The 22,507-nt window shown below is 33.8% G+C and overlaps 2 protein-coding genes across 5 annotated transcripts in view; one reads left to right on the top strand and one right to left on the bottom strand.

The window, feature by feature from the left end:
• LOC123672345 (glutamate receptor ionotropic, kainate 2) overlaps positions 1-22,507 on the top strand; it is a 730,109-nt gene that overhangs the window by 118,298 nt on the left and 589,304 nt on the right. The window lies entirely within an intron of this gene.
• The window catches only part of LOC123672348 (zinc transporter ZIP3-like), a 75,159-nt gene that overhangs the window by 11,755 nt on the left and 40,897 nt on the right, over positions 1-22,507 (bottom strand). For both annotated transcript variants that reach the window (XM_045606429.1, XM_045606428.1), the window contains exon 3: positions 10,509-10,713. In XM_045606429.1, coding sequence (XP_045462385.1) covers positions 10,509-10,713 — 205 coding nt within the window. The remainder of the gene's footprint in view (positions 1-10,508; positions 10,714-22,507) is intronic.

The following is a 22,507-nucleotide window of genomic DNA, read 5'->3' as shown; positions in this document are numbered from 1 at the left end:
TTCCCCGAGCGTTTCCAGGCGGGGATGTAATATATCGTTAATCACTAGCAAGGGGGTACTGTGGGGATTACAGATTCCTGCGTTACCATCATGGTGGCGCCGCCAACCAGGTTAACGCTTCCCCCAACAGAGGGCGCAACAATCTGTTTAAGCCTCGAAGTACACATCTTAAACGGAATATAAGCCGAAGATTTCCTGTCAAATATTAACCTGCCTTACGCAGCACTTTGTGTTTTATATTATATCTGTTTGTATATTTTATTTTACTGTTTTATTTTTTTTCCCCGCTAACTAGGAGTAGGCAGATAGAGGCCTAGTTAGCGCATGTCCTGTTCTAGTTGTCCCGAGGTTAATCAGATTGAGGCCTGATTAAACCCCAGCATCGACCAAGTCGTCGCGCTGTCCCAAAATTACCAAGCCCAAAAACGTATATTGCACGGATCATACCAAGCCCGGTGAAGTTTTAGGAAGCCCGAATCGGGCTTCCTAAATTTTATTGCATATATGAGTCTATCTTGGCTAGCTGATTCTATCGGTAGTTGTTTCGCATTTTTCCATCGGGCTTCGTAAGTTGGTTTTTTATCTCGATTTATACACCATTAGTTCATCATGGTTGTCACCAGAGGGACCAATGCGCTGTCCGTATATAGTGATATATTTCACGTATGATAGGAAGCCCAGTTCATTTCACGTATGATAGGAAGCCCGGTTTATATCCCACGTATGTTAGGAAGCCTGGATTATCTCACGTTTTTTAGGATATCCGTTTTATCTATTACAGCTACGTAAATTGACTGATATCTTTTGTCTAAGAATTGGATCCAGGGTCGCACCGCCTGCACGGACTAAGTGAGCAGGGCCTAGGAGCGAGGAGTCTTTAGAGGCTCCGCAGACATCTCGGTCCCATAAAATTTTGGTCTATCATTCATGAATTATATTCTAAGAATATAATTCACCTATTTATTTTATTGAATTTGAATTATTGATTTATGAATATAGATCTCGAAAATAACCAAGTGATGAAGCACTTAAATTGCAGTAAGCAAAATTTCGTCCAGCCCAGGTCAATAGGGCAGCTACTCTTGAAATCCTTGAGATTGAAAACTAGTTGATATTTGGATAAACTCGTGCCAAATTCTGATACAAAAATGTGTAGCGAACAGACTTTCAAGTTTCATCTTATCTGAGTTGCTGGTCACTGGATAAAAATTTTGTGCGAATTGTTGCGAAACATAGGTAGGGGGAGATCTTACTTACTTGTGTGAAATGAAGCATTTTTTTCGATATTCTTCCTCTTTTCTAATTGAATGATCAACATGTAATTTAGCACGAAACTTTTTGTTGTCACTTTTCCTCTCGTTCGAACCTGCAGTTTCAAAATCAATAGACACACACAATTTTTAAGGCCATATTCTCGGATCCTCTTTTCAGATTTTGCACAAATTCAATCGCGGTATTATAGATTCGAACCATAAAAATTTCAAGATTCTAGCATTTTTCGTAAGTCAGGTATCATGTTTAGGACCGTACAAATGGAGAGAACCGAATAAGGGGACATAGGTATTCGTTACCTAACTCTATAGTTTGAGATCATTCCGGCACAAAATTCGAAAATTACAGACACTGTGGCGAAATGATAGAGCTATCTGTTCAGTGAATGCTCAATTAGTGGCGAAGAAACATTTCGCTGTCAAAACTCATTTCTGAACATTTTTGAAATTTTCCATTTGTACCTAATCGTCTCGCATCGAGGAGAATTATTGTCTTTTCAGTACCGAAAGATAGTCATTTGATATTTCATTCATTTCGTGCTTTTCAACATAAGAACAAATAATTTTTGCATCCTCGTTGAAATAAAATAGAGGTGTTTTTAAATTCATTAAGAATTTTTCAAAGTAAAGATTTGGATGATACTGAAGGATGTAGGCGTCGTACAAGTTTGAGTGAATATTCAATAATGTTCAAATCCGAGTAAGGCTTCTTGGATTTGCTTGTTAATGCTAAAGAAGTAGCACTGATAGCACTAATCAAGGTGTTCCGAGAATAAAAAAAATTCACCTATATAAACAGGAGATCTTAATGTCCAAAATTCTGAATTGAAACTTAAAATTAACTATTTTTTCGCTATTCTTCATTTCAGTATTTAGTTTTTGATAATCGGAATTGGTTCCTTGCAAATCGCTCGGTGAAACATAACTTTATTATCGCATTTCGCTTGGTGAAACATAACTTTAATATCAATAAAAGATAATATAATGAAACATTTGATTTAACGTTAGTCAACGTCGTTGAGAAATGTTAAGTAAAGTGTTTTATTTCATTTTCTTTTTTTAATATATTCAGTTCTGACAGATTTGAAGTGTTTTCAGACTATTTAAAATATTTTGATTTTTTATGGAATATTGAGACATTTTCGGATGAATCTCAAAATTATAAATGTAGTAAAAATGTCCAAGATCTACAACAAGAGTAACAATTCTAACAGTCTTGCAAAGATAATGTTTCATATTTCATCGGTTCACTACATTATATTATTGAATAGTTATTTTTGTATTAAGTGTGTCAAATGAGTGTTATTTTTCAATTGTAAATACATGAGAATGTTGATTTTTGGACGAGACCGCAGATCGATGCCAAAAATTCTTCAGAATACGCCATAAAACGCGAATTTCATACACGAAATACCAACAACATTGTTTGTGCAACTGTTGAATATCTCGTCAACTAATCGATCAAATAACTTCAAATTTTGAAGTTTTGTCACCCGTTACTATCGCCTTTCTGCAATATTTCTGAATTCGAGTAAATCAGATCCGGACTAGGAAAATTTCAGACTTTTTCTATTTTCGTGAATATTGGATCATTCTGTACGTGAACATTATGATTGTTCATCGTTTTCGTAACCACAAAGAATTAATTCATTATGAAAATTCTGAATCTCTATTTGGCACGGTCATACAGGGTGATCAATAAACATTACCTCAAGAGTGCAATTATTTTAGTTCAATAGCTCTTCAATAAATCCACCGATTATTTCAAGTTTTGAAGTTTTGTCACATTTTACTTTCTTCAATAATTCTGAAATCGAAAAAATCAGGTCCGGACTAGGAAAATTTTAGACTTTTTCTATTTTCGTGAATATTGGATCACCCTGTACCTAAATCAATATCATAGTTTTTTCCGTTTTTGTTACCACAAAGAATCAATTCATAATCAAAATTCTAAAACTCTGCTTGCCACCGTCATACAGGGTGACCAATAAACATTTCCTTATGAAAGAGATGTCATAGTTCGATAAATCTTGAATTTTTCGATGAAATTTTTTTGAAAATTGCAGTTTTTTCACCCTTCACGAATGCTTTATCTGAATTTTCCTCAAATTATTTAAGAAAATAAAATGAAAAATTATTTGAGAAATAAAATATTTCAAAATGGTATTGTTCCATTTCACTACATTTTTGAGCACGTGGATATAGTTGTTTCCCAGATTTCGCTATCGTATTCGGTTGAAATTCAATAATATCGCAAACATCAATAATTCTTTGTAGCAGTTGCTCATTACTGTCAGTCTGTACCGCATAGACCTTCCCATAATAAATAATCCAAGGGTGTCAGATGAAGGGATCGACGAGTCCAAGCCAAATTTCCATTCTGCCAATCCATCTGTTTCCGAAAGTCTCAGTCAAAAATATTCGCGCAATTTTTTTTGGTTAGTGCGCATTAGCTCCATCATGTTGCAACCACAATGTTTCCATTATTGAATTATGTTCCTAAAAATTTTCAAAAATATTTCCTGTTCACCTATTTCCAGAAATATTAGGGCAAATCAAACGATTGTTGTAGATACCGCACCAAACATTTATCGGAGATTTAACTTGGGAATTTGAATTACTAATTTTGGATCATCCTGAGCCCATACGTCAAAATAACGCTGAACATAGTGAATGGCGAACTGCAAAATTCCACTCATAGGGAAATGATTATTGATCATCCTGTATGACGGTACCAAGCCGGAGATTTAGAATTTTATAATGAATTAACTTTTTGTGGTAACTTAAACGGAAAAAATCATAATGTTCACGTACAGTGAAAATGAAAAAAGTCGATTTCAGAATTGTTGAAGGAAGGCATTCGCGAAGAGTGAAAAAACTGCAGTCTTCAAAATAATTCTACCGATAAATTCAAGATTTATCGAAGTATGAAATTTCTTTCATAAGGGAATGTTTATTGGTCATCTGTATGACGGTGGCAAGTAGATATTTAGAAATTTCATAATGAGTTAATTCTTCGTGATGACGAAAACGGAAAAAAATCACGTACAGGGTGATCCAATATTCACGAAAACAGGAAAAATTCTGAAATTTTCCTAGTTCGGATCTGATTCACTCGAATTCAGAAATATTGCAGAAAGGCGATAGTAAAGGGTGACAATACTTCAAAATTTGAAATAATTCGGTCGATTAGTTAGAGTTATTCAACAGTGAAATTTCACCAAAAAGATGAATATCCCAAACGAAGGCTCTTAGGTGATTGAAACATCTTGATACGAGTCCTCCATGATGACCTTAATTCATGGTATTCGTTTGTCGCATTCTTTCCGGGACACCTTGTATATTCATATTCTTTTGGTTCAATTAGTAGTTAGCTGTCAAAATTTGAAGTTTTATAAACTCTGAAATTTAACAATTAAGTATTCAGTAAACCATAGAGACGAATTTATTTTCCGAATGTGAATTCAAATTTCCTCAGGGTGATTTGGATGGAATTGCTTGAAATGAATATAGAACTAACATTGAATATAAATATTCGAATTGGGAATCGATTGATCATTCAGAACTATAGGAATATTTCATGGAGTATATTTGACAAGGGAAAATTTTCTATTTTCGACGAAATTCAAATAAAAAAAATATTTCTCAAAAATTATTCCTATAAAATTTCATTCAGAAAACTAGATGAATTTGTGAATTTTTGTTCGGAATAACGGTTTTTCCTTGATAACTTCTCATGCTTACGTTCGATAGTTTGGATAGCCCGTAAAAAATACTACGAGTATAATGATAATGGTTCGCTTTTCAATTTTGCTTTTCAGCAAAATTTTGTTACTTATTCTTTGGAATATATCACAAAAAACTGTCATTCGCTCACGTGAACCATCCTGTATAGGTATTGTGATGTAACTGTACCTACAGTTTCTAAGAAGTTTGGTTTGTTTTATTTTTGTGAAACAAATATCGAACAAAAACTTGTTGCTATATTTTGATAATGTCTCAGTAAGAAATTCACGTGATTTTTTAATTACTCATGATTATACGTCTCCAACACGCCAAATATATTATCAGAGTCACGGGCAACACCTGTCACAGTAGTAAGTAACTGGCATTAGGTTGAAGGATTCCGTGAAATCCCCTGCTTACTCGGTGAAATAATAACCATATCGATTTGTTTTAATCGAAGAATTTTGAGAATATATCTATACAGGGTGTCCCGGGAAGAATGCGACAAACGAATACCATGAATTAAGGTCATCATGGAGGACCCGTATCAAGATGTTTCAATCGCCTGAGTGCCTTCGTTGGGGATATACAGGGTGATGTTCATCTTATGAGTGAAATTTCACTGTTGAATAACTCTTTAACTAATCGACCGAATAATTTCGAATTTTGAGGTTTTGTCGCCTTTTCCAATCGCCTTCCCTCAGTATTTCTGAATTCGAGTAAATCAGATCCGGACTAGGAAAAATTCAGATCTTTCCTATTATCGTGAATATTGGATAACCCTTGAACATTATGATTTTTTCCCATTTTGGGAACCACAAAGAATCAATTCATTATAAAAATTCTGAATCTCTGCTTGGCACGGTCATACAGGGTGATCAATAAACATTCCCTTATGAGTGAATTTTTTTCAGTTCAATAACTCTGCAACAAATCCACCGAATAATTTAAATTTTTGATGTTTTGTCGCTCTTTACTATCGCCTTCCTTCAATATTTCTGAAATCGAATAAATCAGATCCAGACTTACAGAATTTTAGACTTTTTCTATTTTCTTGAATATTGGATCACTCTGTACGTCAATATCATATTTTTTTTCGTTTTCCTAACCACAAACGAGACCACAACCAATCAATTCATGATCAACATTCTAAAACTCAGCTTGCCACCGTCATACAGGGTGACCAATAAACATTCCCTCATGAAAGAAGTACAACCGATTCAACCGAATAAGATAGCGAAATCTGTGAAACAACTATATCATATAAACGTGGTCAAAATGCATTAAAATGGAGGAATATCATTTTGAACAATATCTGCTGAACTGAAAATATTTTATTTTTGATTAATTGTTTTCAAGATCAAATATTTTCAATTTATTTGCTGTTTTTGTTCTATTCTTTATCCAGCTTGTTGATTGAAATTTTTCCTAAATAATTTTAGGAAAATTCAGGTGAGACATTCGTGAAGGGTGAAACAACTTCAATTTTCGAGATAATTCTACCGATAAATTCAAGAAATCTTGAACTATGAAATTTCTTTCATGAAGAAATATTTATTGATCACCCTGAATAATGGCGCCAAGCAGAGATTTGAAATTTTTATTATGAATTAATTCTTTGTTATTACGAAAACAAAAAAAAATCATGAAATCAACATACAGGGTGATTCAATATTCAAGAAAATAGAAAAGGTCTTAAATTTTCCTAGTCCGGATCTGATTTACTCGATTTCAAAAATATTGAAGGAAGGCGATAGTAAAGGGTGACAAAACTTGAAAAATGGAAATTATTCGGTGGATTTCTTGAAGAGTTATTGAACTGACAAATTTTCACTCATAAGGGAATGTTAATTGATCACCCTGTATGACCTTGCCAAGCCGAGATTTAGAATTTTTATAATGAATTGATTCTCTGTGGTTCCGAAAACGGAAAAACACCATAATGTTCACGTACAGGGTGATCCAATATTCACGAAAATGAAAAAAGTCTGAAATTTTCCTAGTCCGTATCTGATTTACTCGAATTCAGAAATATTGAAGGAAGGCGATAGTAACGGGTGACAAAACTTCAAAATTTGAAATTATTCGGTCGATTAGTTAAAGAGTTAATTTCGGAGATAAAGGAGGGGTCCGAAAAGTATCAATTTCCAAAATCACCCAGTATCTCTTGAACGGAAACAGTTATGCAAAATCTGATTAGACCAACTTGAGTTTCACGAAAAAGTAGGACAGGAACGTGAAAACCGCAAGGCTCTATCTTAAATAACAAGCGAGAAACCTGGCTGTTTCACCCAAAATGGAATGCACTGTACATTGCTTTATTGAACTTGGAATGAAAATTGCAATAGGTACATGTATTTGATATCATTTCGAATAGAAAATCGAACTGTTAATTTTATGCTTGTAAAAGTAATTGAGACTTTGGTCAATTAAATAATGGTTAATCCAATACAAACACATTTTCTTGAATTATACAAATTCATTCACACTATTTACCTATTCCACACATATAATCATGGTTATTTCTGTCGCGCTTCAACATTCCATTTTTTTTTTAATTAAGAATAAATATTTCATAGACGACCACTGCGCAATTAAAAGTGAAACTAATAATAAATTGTACGTTTTTATCTCTATTCAATACAATTAGAACAAAACGCGTATAATTTATAGGACTCGACATATCGATTTCTAGAGTGTTTGCTAAAAATCATTATCGCTGGCTTTGAAAATCTCCATATAATAATAATAATGATAACAAACTTTAGTTCATGAAGAAAGACACGCCCGGTATATTATTACATCATCAAATAGCTTTTATAATTATATATAATAATATAATATATAATATTATACAGGGTGTTTCCTAAACATGCGGCAAAAATTCAGGGGGTTGTTCCTTGGACTATTTTAAGCATGTTTTGTCCTTGGATGATTTTTGAAAAACCTCTTTGTTTCGAACAACATTTTTCATATTTTTAAAATTAATAATAGTTTAAATAAAAATGCGTACCGCACTGTGTTTACTAAGTAGGTACAATTTATTTTTAAATTTGTTTAACAACATTCCAATTACTAAAAACCCTTAGATTATTTCCTATGGGGCCATCTAAAATCATTAGTTTATACCACTTCAGTAGAAAATGTGGAAGACTTGCGAAATCGGATCATTGCTGGGTGTAACTTAATAAGAAATGATCCTGGTGTTTTTGAAAGGGTTCGGCAGTCAATGAGGAGAAGGTTGGATGCTTGTATGCTGGCTAGAGGTGGTCATTTTCAACAGTTTTTGTAGGTTGAGTTGAATTTTCATGTAATTTTTCATAATAAAATGTTATTATCTGAAATTTTGTTTCCCCTATATCTTCAAAACAAATAGGTTTTTCAAAAATCATCAAAGGACAAAATATTCTTAGAATAGTCCAAGGAACAACCCCCTGAATTTTTGCCGCATGTTTAGGAAACACCCTGTATATATAATTTCAGCAATATGTTATATCTAGGTAAAAAGTCAAGAGTTCATGAGTTAATGGGATTCGTGACTACGAAAACTTTTTTTATCAAAAGACCATGATCTTCTGATAAACACCCAGTAAATTTTCAGTCCAAACCGCAAACTGTCTTATAATGCGTCGTATTCGCAGAATCGTAATTGAAACAGAATTTTTCTGAAAAAAAAATTGTCTACAGAAATATTGAAAAAAATCATAAAAAGAGTTATCCAATGATATGCAATAATATACTGGGTGCGCCATATGAAACGGTGAAGTAGTAGTATGATTCTGGTATCACTGAAAGCTGTAAAAACTGAAAATATTTTAGTGAGAAAGATCATTATCTAATACTCCAACATGCAAATTTTCAACACAAAATATACACGTTGGGGTATTAAATAACATTCGAACTAAAATTCAGCCCGTAAAACCAAACTTATAATTTGTTTTTCAATTTTTTCGGATTTAAATTCGAATGTTGAGAACTTAAATTCTTCATAAGTGTGAATATTGAAATCGTTCTTGAATGGAATTCTAATTTTATTTACATATTAACTGAAATGAGACTGTAGGAGCGAGTTCTTAAATAACTCTGTACTTCTTGCAGATTAATCATATGAGAATTGTTTCCTAGAATTTATATCGAACTCAACACAAAACTCCCGTTGTAGATTGAAAGCAAAATTGTCTGTCATAATGATTTCAATCTCAGTCTCAATGTGTTTATACTTATCAAGATATCTCGAGTAGGAATTCCAATTGGGCTTCTCAATATACGTCTGCCCTATATCAGCAATTCACCCGACAGACGTGTATATACATATAAAATAACGGAAAGACACAAGAAGATTTGTTGACTCCCCAAACCCCCCAAACCGGGCTTCGCTTTGCCTGTAGTACTTACCGGGCTTCGTATCATACGGAAGACGCGTATATATATATATATATATTTTATATATATATATGGTTTTTATTTATATATTTCTTTGTATAACATTGTATTTGTTTATTTGAAATAAAGAAGCATTATCTATCTATCTATCTATCTATATATATATATATATATATATATATATATATATATATATATATATATATATATTAAATGAATAAATGAAGGTTTTATCTTGTTGATCTATATCAAGTAAGTATTATTATCATCCAAGAGAACAAGTTCATTGATTAAATTATGTTCGGGTAGTGTAAAATTATTCATTTGGATTTGTCGATATCGCATTTGTAATAGTTGAATCTTGTTTGACTTTTTCTTTTCTTAGCCTCTTATATCAACCTTAGGAAAGGAAACTCAAGCCTTGCCGCTGTTGATAAATAAACTCATACCTTCAATTGAATAACTTAGTGAATCTCTTGTCATATATCAACTCAGACAGAATCATGATTCGAATTAATGAATGGAAATTTGTTGAACAAATTAAATTAAGAATTTATAGAACAAATTCCCATATATTTCTAAAATAAACTGAATAGTTTATTTAGTCTTCACTCGATGAATAGCAATTTGAATTGAAAATAATGAACAGTTTTGTTTTTCCAATTCATTCTGAATTAAAGAGGCATCACTCCTTGAATAGTATAACTGAATTAGAAGAATTGGTGTTGTGATTATCGAATTATTTGTAAAAGTTCAAAGAAAGATATATATATATATATTAACAAACATAAGGAATAGTATAGAAATGTTCTATTCATTTGAGTTCCCCAGATGATTTGGGAATTTGAAGTGCCAAATTCCAACACACTTTCATTATTCTCCAAAAGTATCTATTGGAATAGCGCGATAATAAAGTTTGCACATTGGATATTTGGAAATTTTACTCGTCAGAATTGTTTAATGATACGGTGTGCTACCTTTCAGGTTTCATTTATAATATAATTTTTCTTTATCGATGAGTGTTATTTTCTGAGTTTTAGATATATTGAGAATCCTACGAATCTTTTCCAAGGAAGAATTTATTATTATTTTTATCTCATTTCCTTATATAAAAAAAAATAAGCTCACCTTCGAAAAAAGCATGAACACCAACAGCCACTTCTGTAAATAGGAATCTAACAAAATTTTTTGCATCTATAACCACTATTGCAGTTTTGGAATCAGATGACATTTCAACATCAATAGTTTGAGTAATTTCTATTGGTTTCGATTTTTGGCAACATTCCAAGTGATTGCTAATACTGGTTATCACTGTTTCGCTTCTGCTGCCAACCTAAAAATAAATGGAGCCAGGTTTATGATTCAGTAGAATCAATTCATAGGATATTTTTTAATATGCATTATGATTGTTTTTGATGAGAGTTCCTTATGTGAAATTCATCAAAAAATCAATGATCTTCAGTAAAAAAAAAGAGTGTTATTCAAAATACGTATTAATTCAGATCTAGAACTATTAACAAACACATTTTTGACCAATTCTTGAAAAATAAAGAAGTGAGTTTTGATGCAGTAGTAATCTTAAGCTTTTTTTGTGAATAGTTATATCTACTCTTATATAAAAGGAATATAAAGATTGAAATGTTGGATGTTTCGCAATCATAGCTTCGGAATTTGGTGTAAAAGTTTCCGCTATTGAGAAATGTGAAAAGAATGATTATCTTAGTAATGAATTGAATTCATTGTATTCCTTTAAAGTAGTAAAGAATAAAGTATATAATAATCCGTATAGTTTCTCTATTATTGAATATTGAATTTAATTTGTATATGCAGTTTAAATATTGCGGGATTTCCATCGTTCCAATATATTCAAAATGATTTACAAGGTTCCAACTGAAATACAACAGAAATTCTAAGAATACGACCATAATAAAATCAAGTAAATGCTGCCTACTTATTCTCCAAATCTTTGAATAGATCCGTGAATTTAATCTTCTTCTCAACAACAGGAATATGAGCCCTATTCTACCAGTTTGTTCATTGAGCTTTTGCTACAACCTTAGTGTTACATTTATTTGATGACTTCATTCATTCTAGAATATGTAGTTGAGAAAATTGAAGCATTGAGTAGAGTTATACCAGTGATTGTTCAACAAAGGGGATTTCCATTTTGCTGCATTTTCATTTAACAAAAAAATTGATGATATGTGAATTTTGAAATTGATGATAACGAGTTCTCGTAGAAAAAATCCTTAGAAACCGTCCATAAAATTGATTCAAAACTGTATATTGTAAATAAGAGGTATCCTTTTGAATGGCCCCTCTCCTAGGCAACAGTCATCTTGTGACATTTGAGAAGTAAAAACCATTCCATCATTAACTATACAGTTCAAAAAAGCACTGAATTTGTTGAAATTTACCTTCAAATTTTTCCAGATCCAGTTCGCAAAACTAAAGTACTTTAGGTTAATCGTGAAGAACCTTCTAGGCTGGCAATAGTGGAACTGGTGGAAAAATTTGAGCTGTTGGGACAAAGAAGTGATGTGAAGAATTAAAACCGCAAGCGTCAATCAAGAACAAATTAGAATATTGCTGCTGTGGCCTGTAGTGTTGACTGAAACCCAAACTTATCAATTTATCAATGATTTTTTATAGTATATTCACATCGCTAAAAGTAATCTACAATCCAAATGTGGTTATGCTCCGACGCATACTTTCGGAGATACGAACTTTCGAAATTTAAGGGTAGAAAAAACTACCCCTGGATCCCAAGGGAATTCAATCATTTTTTTCACAGTTTATTCACATCGCTCATAGTAATCTACATGCCAAAATGGTTATGCTCCGACGCGTACTTCCGGAGATACGAATTTTTCAAATTAGACAGATGATAATTTGAATGAAAACGAAAATCAATATTTCCTCCAACGGAGGAATACTATACGCAACTCACTTCCTAAATTTATATCTGATCTAGTGAATATTTCCTTAAAAAAACCTTTTTTTTGCCGCACGCCACTGGTCACCGCCTTCGGGCGTTTCCGTCAAACAGTCTGCTGGAAACGGTCTACTAGGTTCACACCGGTTTATTTCAAACGGACGCAAAATTACATCAAATTTAGAAAAATTATTTGTCTATTATTTATGCATGAAAATAAATGTTTTTCGCTTCCATTTCAAAATATCAAAAATAAATATAACACAAGGACAATATCATATAATTTTCCAAAATTTAAATTAAATTCAACACAAAAAGCAGCTTGAATACATTTGTTCACAGTTCTTCAATATACTGCCTAACGAAATCAAAGAAATAAATAATTATAAACCATTTAAGAAGAAGATATTTACTTTATTGTTAAATTCAGAACCATATATATTATAGCATAAAAGAAATCTGCTGTTGAGTGGTAGGTGAATGTTATTTTGATATTATTTCACTTCGTTTATATTTGTTTTGCATTTATCTCATGATTTTTGAGAATAAAGAGCTATTATCATTTTTATGTGCTCACATAAATTTTTTTTTTCTTCATTAGCATCTCCTTCACAGGATATGATGACGATTTCTTCCCAAGCCCGTCTCCTTGAGTTTTTATCTGAATATACACTAACTGTCATGTCGCATATTACAGGACAATTCTCAATTTCATTTATGAATAATAATAATAATTCCGTTTCCATTTTGAACTATTTCTGACTGAACGGTTAGAAAGAAAATACGTTAATACCGGAAAATACGGTAAATACGTCTCTGGCATCTATCAGCTCGTGCAAGTGCGTTGGCATGTGTACGCTTCGAAGAAAATTCATGTACTTGTAAACGCGCGCTGTCAAAACGCGCGTTGAGCTCTGGATAATTGGATACTGTTTACATGGTCTGCGCTTGCCAAGCGCTGAACGCGCGTTGCCGCAACCGCCCGTATTCAGTTTGAATTATTCTACATTTGCCAAAGATGGAAGTAAAAACCGTTTGAACCTCGGTTTCAACGGTGATTTCATACCGACGGCAGTAACGACGAGACGGGAGATGGTGATATAGGGTCGATCCAATTTTTTTTATACAGACTGATTGAAAATATAAATAGAAGGTGTTCCATCTCAGACGAGCCACCCAGTATATTTCTTATCCCATAGTGATTGAAAAAATATCCCGAAACACTTCAAATGATTTTGTTTGGGGGATCTTTTGATGTATATTTGAAGATTGAACCAACAACCCACGATGAGGGGTGTTCAAACCCCTCAAAATTGAATACTGGAAAGAGGTTGAGTGGTCTTCTTTTGAAAGGTTTTGGAGCCTCTTTACAACGGTGTATTAAAAACGTAATTTTGATGAAGTGTTTTAGCCAATAATACATTTTTTTGCTCAAATGAGCCACATTGAATATTTTGGTTATTTTTGCAATGAACAAGCCCATTTTTTTGAGTTTTTTTTTACAAACTTACAATTTTGAAAAAAAAATACATTTTTAAAAAAAAAACCTTTTGAAAAAAATTGAATTGTTTCATCATGCTTACAATAACAGAAATTAGATCTGCGTTTTCAAATCAATTGTTCAAATTGTTCTTCATTGACTTTCATACAATAATACAATATTGGCGGAAAACCGTCTCTAACATGGTTCATCATAATTGGATTGATTTGGCGATACTCATTTACAATTAGTTGGCATAGTTCGTCCAAATAATCACTCACAAAAATCTTGGGAAATTTTTTCAATTACTATGGAATCTAAATATACTCGGAAATATACGTGGTGCCTCGTCTGAGATGAAACACCCTGTGTTTGTACTCACATAATAATTTTTTTTTCACTTCATTATCATATGATGACGAGTACTTGCCAAGCCCGTCTCCTTGGGTTTTTATCTGAATATACACTAATAGTCATGTATCGGCGTGAACTTGGCAGTCACTTTTCAGCAGCCGAATTCATTCCAGCAGCCAAACGACCAGTGGCGTCGGTAGAATTTAAAACTAACGAATAGATCTGTTTTTAGGGTGCAACGCAAGAATTTGCTTTTTGAGTTCACTTGAACGACTTAAGTTAAGTTGTCATACATTTCAATGCACAAATTAATATTATAGATGAACTTGAATTATGCTGATCAATGAAACGACGAGGTATATACAAGTATTTTCACGGATAAAACCTTGAAAAATGTTTAGCCAAGTTGATATTATGAATACTAACTCTTCAATAGAAACAGAATAACATATCCGAAGCACATTGATTTGCAGGTCGTCTAAGGGGTAGTTTACACTTGTAAATTTTTCGAACATTTGAGAATGACCCTGTCAAAAAAGATCAGCCAAGTTCATATTTGGTATTATTACTCCTGAATAGTTGAAAAATAACACATCCGAAGGATTTTGATTTGCAGGCCGTCTAAGGGGTAGTTTACACTTGCGAATTATTCGAAATTTTTGAGAATGACCCTGTCAGAAATGTTTAGCCAAGTTCATATTTGGTAAAATTACTCTTCAATAGCTACAGAATAACATATCCGAAGGATATCGATTTGCAGGCCGTCTGAGGGGTAGTTTACACCTGTGAATTTTTCGAAATTCTTGAGAATGACCCGGTCAAAAATGTTATGCCAAGTTCATATTTGGTATTATTACTCCTTAGTAGCTACAGAATAACATATCCGAAGGATATTGATTTGCAGGCCGTCTATGGGGTAGTTTACACGTGTGAATTTTTCAAAATTTTCAAGAATTACTCTGTCAAAAATGTTAAGCCAAGTTCATATTAGGTATTATTACTCTTAAATAGCTACAGATTAACATATCCGAAGGATATTGATTCCCAGGCCGTCTGAGGGGTAGTTTACAATTGTGAATTTTTCGAAATTTTTGGGAATGACCCGGTCAAAAATGTTAAGCCAAGTTCATATTAAGTATTATTACTCCTAAGTAGCTACAGAATAACATATCCGAAGGATTTTGATATGCAGGCCGTCTAAGGGGTAGAATTTTTCGAAATTTTTGGGAATGACCCGGACAAAAATGTTGAGCCAAGTTCATATTTGGTATTATTACTCTTGAATAGCTACAGAATAACATATCTGAAGCACATTGATGCAGGCCGTCTAAGGGGTAGTTTACACTTCTGAGTTTTTCGAAATTTTTGGGAATGACCCTGTCAAAAATGTTGAGCCAAGTTCATATTTGGTATTATTACTCCTTAATGGCTACAGAATAACATATCCGAAGGATATTGATTTGAAGGCCGTCTATGGGGTACTTTACACGTGTGAATTTTTCAAAATATTCAAGAATGACCCTGTCAAAAATGTTAAGCCAAGTTTATATCCGGTATTATAACTCTTGAATAGCTACAGAATAACATATTCGAAGGATATTAATTTGCAGGCCATCTAAGGGATAGTTTACACCTGTGAATTATTCGAAATGTTTCAGAATGACCCTGTCAAAAATGTTTAGCCGAGTTCATATTTGGTATTATCACTCCCAAATTGCTATAGAATAACATATCCGAAGGATATTGATTTGCAGGCCGTCTATGGGGTAGTTTACACGTGTAAATTTTTCAAAATTTTCAAGAATGACCCTGTCAAAAATGTTAAGCCAAGTTCATATTAGGTATTATTATTCTTAAGTAGCTACAGAATAACATATCTGAAGCACATTGATTTGCAGGCCGTCTAAGGGGTAGTTTACACTTGTGAATTTTTCGATATTTTTGAGAATGACCCCGTCAAAAATGTTTAGCCAATTTCATATTCGGTATTAATTCTCTTAAATAGCTACAAAATAACATATCCGAAGGACATTGATTTGCAGGTCGTCTAAGGGTTAGATTTGAATCGAAAAGTGAATTCAACAGAAGTAATTGTAGGATGGTGGGCCACAGGACACGAAGTTACCAATCACAGCTCAGTAATACATGAATATTATTCAAGAGAGTGCAACAATCCTGTTCGTGTCACAGTAGACACTATTTTTCAAGTTGGACGAATGGGATTGAGGGCATTTGTTTTTGTACAACTGGGTGTGCCAAATGGTAAACAAGGTTCAATGTCCACCCCTATTCCAGTCGATGTTACATGCTATGATCCAGAAATATTTGCTTTACGATTATGCCAGAAGACTATGGGCCCTTCTTCTAATAGACCTAGACAAACTCATCTTGTTCAAGATTTAGCACAAGTTGCTGAGGCTGGTAGTAAAATGAGTGGTTTATAAGATCATCAATGCACAAATTAATACTGAGGAACAAAACAGCGGAGATTTGGCACTAGCAAGAGATGAGCAATGGCGGAATATACAAACTGCGACTATGGAAAACCGAGAAGAAAGTCGAAGAGATCTATTAGAGCAATTATCTGTAACAATGAATAGATATTTTATAGAATTCGAGGGTACTGATCCTCTTAAACGACCAATTCTTCCTAGACTGAAGACATCGAAAAAACTCTCACATATTCTGCACATAATGAACAAAGAGATAATTCCACCGTTTTTTTCGAATGGCCAAAACCTAGAGTCATTGCATATTATTACCTACTGTGCAGCCTCTACAATATCAGCAGTGCTCGGTGTGAAGCCAAAACCTAGAAGTGAGCACCCAGCACAGAAAAAACAGCATAACAAACCACATTGGCAAAATAGGCTAGAAGCAAAAGTACATAGCCTCCGACAAGAAATAGGACGGTTAACACAATTTGAAAAAGGTTCTCCGTCGAGAAAACTACAGAAAATAGTGGATGCAATTATGGATCGCCATAGGCGACATGCAAACTACGACGCCAACAATGAAAGTGCTCAAGAAACTCTAGATACACTAAAACAAAAATTAAGTGTATACTCTGAACGACTGAGAAGATACAATGAGAGCTATAAACGAAAACATGACAATATGATTTTTGAAAACTCCGAAAAGAACTTTTATAGAATGCTTAATGAACAAACGTCAACTAAATTAGTGAGTCCTCCAAGCGCCGAAGATATGGAGAGTTTTTGGACCGATCAACTGTCAACACCAACTCCTTTTAACTCCAAAGCGCATTGGATAAAAAGAGAGGAGAAATCATGTGAGACCATAGAAAATATGCCACATAGTGTAATAACGTCTGAAGAACTACAGGAAATATTGAAGAACACTCACAATTGGAAATCTCCAGGCCCAGATGGAATTCACAACTTCTGGTTGAAGAAGTTTTAGTGTCTGCACGGCAGGCTAGTCGAATACATAAATAATATAATACATAATCCAACAGAAATGCCAACATTTTTAACAACAGGTATCACTTACCTAATACCGAAAGATTTTCAAAACAATATGGATCCATCAAAATATAGACCTATAACATGCCTACCAACAATATACAAAATCATCACATCATGTTTAGCATCTCGTATCTACAAACATTGCGAGAAAAATAAAATAATAACAACACAGCAGAAAGGATGTTCCAAGAATGCACAAGGATCGAAGGAACAGCTGGTAATAGATTCCATCATATGCAACCAAGCCTTCAAGAAACATAGAAACCTTTTCATGACTTATTTTGATTATAAGAAGGCTTTCGACTCACTTCCACATGGCTGGCTGAAGAAAATTTTGGAGATATACAAGATCGATCCAATTATAACCAATTTTCTAAAGCTTGCAATGGACAATTGGAAAACGAACATCGAGCTTTCCACGGCAAACATAAAAACCAAACTGATTCCAATTAAGAGGGGAATTTTCCAAGGTGACTCCATGAGCCCTTTATGGTTCTGCTTGGCGCTGAACCCACTCTCTAAACAGCTAAACGCTACTGAAAAGGGTTTCAACATTAAAGGAAATAATAATACTACCACCCTCAATCATTTGCTGTACATGGATGATTTGAAACTGATAACAGGCAATAAGAACCACCTAGAAATTATGGTCAAACTAGTGGAACATTTTTCGAAAGATGTAGGTATGGAATTCGGTTTGGACAAATGTCGTACTCTCAGCGTAGTGAGAGGAAGAATACAAGATAAACCGATCACTCTCGCAAATGGACAGCAAATAGAAGCAATGAAGTTGGATGATCTTTATAAATATCTTGGAATGAAACAGAATCGACGAATCAACCACCAAAGAATGAAGCAAGACTTAACGACTGAGTTCATTAGGAGAACCAAAAAAATCTTAAAAACAAACCTCAACAGCAGGAACATGACGAGAGCCATCAACACATATGCATGTTCAATTCTAACATACTCATTCGGTATAGTTCCATGGAGCAAAACAGACATCGAAAACTTGCAACGTAAAATGAGAACGTTGATGACAAAAGCAAACAAGCACCATCCGAAAAGCAGCATTGAGAGGACTACACTGCCGAGAAATAAAGGAGGCAGGGGTCTTACGGACATCATGGAACTTGCTAGTGGGCAGATAGAAAGCCTACGGGAATACTTCAGAGATCAAGCAAGTACATCAGAGTTCTACAAAATACTGTGTGAAGCAGACGAATCAACACCTTTACAACTTCACAAGGAGCAATTTTCATACAACCACCAGACAAACCAAGAAAAATTGGATATATGGACAGAGAAGCCCCTGCATGGAAGACATTTCAACGAGGTGAACCAGGATCATGTCGACATTGAAGCGTCGAACTATTGGCTCACATCAGGTGCAATGTACCCAGAAACAGAGGGTTTTCTTTTAGCCATCCAAGATCAAGTGATCTCAACTAGAAATTACTGCAGGCATATCATAAAGGATCGAACTATTACCGACGATCGATGCCGATATGGGTGTCCAACAAATGAGACAATACAACATATCACGGGTGGATGTCAGATGTTTGCAGGAAATGAATATAAAGAGAGACACGATGCAGTAGGAAAGATATTACACCAAGAAATGGCAACTAAATTAACACTAATTCAATCTGAAAAAGTACCATACTACAAGTACCGACCGGAGACCATCCTGGAAAACGAACGCTATAAACTGTACTGGGATCGTACAGTTTTGACTGATAAAACAGTCCCTCACAACAGGCCAGATATATTGCTAGTTGATAAACATCAAAAGGCAGCTATACTCATCGACGTAGCAATACCTAATAACAACAACTTGCGTCAAAAAGAGGTCGAAAAAATTTCAAAATATAGGGACCTCGAATTTCAGATAAAGCGCCAGTGGGGAATGATATCAACGAGAACTATTCCAATTATCATCTCAACAACAGGAATAGTACCCAAAAATCTCAAGAGAAATATCAAGCAACTAGGGCTTAGTGAGTATATATGTAATGTAATGCAAAAAGCTGTTCTTTTAGGTACTGCAAGGACGGTGAGAAAATTCCTAGGAAACGAAGGACAGGTCCAAGGATCGCGTGTAAGAGGACCAGAAGTTCGACGACAACCAGGGGGACCACAAGGACCGGACACGACCGAGCTCTACCCTTCTGATATTTTAAATATCTGGGATTGAGTGAATGTTCCTCTTAGCGAGGAGTGAGAAGCCGACGGCGAGGATAAATCCTACGCGTATAGGCAAAAGTCGGATAATAATAAACCTTTATTTGATCTGAAAATATCACAAAAAATGATGTAGATCGCGTCACAAAAATCATAACTTAAATACTAAAGTTCATTGAAATCTTTCTCAGCCATAAACTCTTTTACACTGTAATAACCTTTTTTATATAAAAATTTTTTTAATGTTTTCTTTTGAATAATTTTTGATTTTGTTTTGAATGTTTGTGGCATTTTATTCCAAATTTTTACTAAAGAATGAACAACATTTTTCTGTATGTAGGCATAATTTGGTTTTTCTGAACTAAGATGAGTTTTTCCTCTGGTATTATAACAATGATCAAGCATTAACATTTCAAAGTTAGTGAAGTTATTAATTACATACATTATGCACTCATATATATACAGACAGTATAGAGTTAATACATTATAATTTTTAAAGATATCCCTACATGATTCATTATATTCTAGTTTAAAAACAGTTCTCAAACATTTTTTCTGTATTATAAAGATTCTTTCAACATCAACAGAATTCGCCCAGAAGATGATTCCATATCTGAGTCTGGAATGGACATATGCATGATATGCGGTTAGGGAAGCATCTGATCCAATTGTCCTTGTCAAGATCCTTAGAGCATAGCAGTACTTTGCAAGGCTTGTTGCCATGTATTCAATGTGTGGCCGCCAATTCAAATCCCGATCTAAATGGATTCCCAGAAATGATAGAGTATCTTGAGCTCTTATATTCTCACCATGATAAATTAAGTTGATGGCATGTTGATTCTTTTCTCTGAATATTATAAATTTGGTCTTGGTGATGTTCATTGTGAGATTATTCTTTCCGAACCATTTTTCGAGGTTTTCCAAATCTTTTTCAACCCCGGACTTGCATTCATCAGGAGTGGAACCAACGCAGATTACTGAAACGTCATCGGCATACATTACAGTATCATTCGATGTTACTTTAATCAAGTCATTCACGTATATTATATAAAGTAGGGGACCCAAGATAGATCCTTGGGGAACCCCCCTATCTACAAATAAGGCGTTTGATATTATTTTGTTTCCATTTTTTCCTTTTCCAATTGTTCTCTGTATTCTCCCTGTTAAGTATGATCGAAATAGTTTTGACGTTATACCTCTTATACCATATCTTTCCATTTTTTGCATTAAGATGTTGTGATTCACTGTATCGAACGCTTTGGTCAAGTCCAAGAAAAGCGTCGCTGTTAACTGATTTTTATTCAATGATTTGATTACAGAGTTTAGAACTCGATATAATGCATCTATGGTTGATTTTCCCTTTCTAAATCCACATTGTTGTTCCACCAATATTTTTTTCTTCTCAAAGAACTGCAATACTCTATCAAAAATTATTCTTTCGAAAATTTTATTAACATTTGAGAGTAGGGATATTGGTCGGTAGTTATTAAAATTGTTTTTTTCTCCTTTCTTGTGAATCGGTTTAACCCAAGCTTCTTTGAGGGCTTGTGGATATTTTCCGTATTGAAACATTTGGTTTATAATATGTGTTAAGGGTAACGTCAATATCGGTGCACATTTTTTCAGTAGATCAACAGGTATCTCGTCACATCCTGTCGATTTTTTATTTTTTAGTTGAATTATGTAATGATACATTTCTTTCTCTATAACTGGATTCAGAAAAATGCTTGAATCGCAATAATTTATGTTTTCTGCAACATCAGTGTTCTTATTGTGGTTCAATACATTAGATTTCAGGAAGAATTTATTCATTTCATCTAATAGTTTTTTTTCATCCTTTCGAGGGAATGATTCAAACAAAGTACCATCAGTAGCATTTCTTTTTTTCGTCACGTTATTGATTAGAGTCCAAGTTGCTTTGGTCTTATTTTCCGAATTATCTATAAAGTCCTTGTCAGAGATTTTCTTAGATAATTCCACTACTCGTTTCAATATTGCTGAATATTTTTTATAGTATTCTTCAGTCACCATTCCTTCCAACATTTTTTCGTGAAGTTCCCGTTTGTGTTTACTCGATATTCTTATACCTATAGTTAACCATGTGCGACTTCTTTTCCTTCTCAGTTTAATTTTTTTCCGTGGAATGATCTGATTCATCTTCGTCAACATTGTGCTGTAGAACAGTTCATAGGCTATATCTGGATCTGTTTCTGATATCAAATTATCCCAGTTGAAGTCCCTCAAACAAACAAAAAAATCTTCTAGTTTGGTTTTTGTAAAAAATCTTTTTTCAATAATTTCTACATTTTTTGGTTCTAAAGGAAATATGCTTTCCACTGAAATGAACTGCGCCATATGATCGGATAGTGCAGATATTATGTTTTTATTATTACTTATTTTGGATGTATTTACGAATATATTATCTATGAGAGAACCTGCAGTCTTCGTCACTCTAGTGGGATTAAATATTGTCTGCGTATAATCGAAGGTGGTTAACAAATCCATGAATAAGCATTTGGAGGTATCTTCATTCATAAGATTTATATTGAAATCGCCACATATGATAACATCGTAATCAACAAAATGACCTTGAACTACACCGAGTACACCCTCAAGGGTGGTTAAAAAAATTTGCACATTTCCCAAACATGTTCGATATATAGACAATACTACTAGTTTTCTAGAT

This window comes from Harmonia axyridis, chromosome 2 (genome assembly GCF_914767665.1).
Source record: "Harmonia axyridis chromosome 2, icHarAxyr1.1, whole genome shotgun sequence".
Taxonomy (NCBI): domain Eukaryota; kingdom Metazoa; phylum Arthropoda; class Insecta; order Coleoptera; family Coccinellidae; genus Harmonia; species Harmonia axyridis.
Note: the sequence above shows the minus strand (reverse complement) of the source record. Positions and strands in the feature narration are given on the sequence as shown.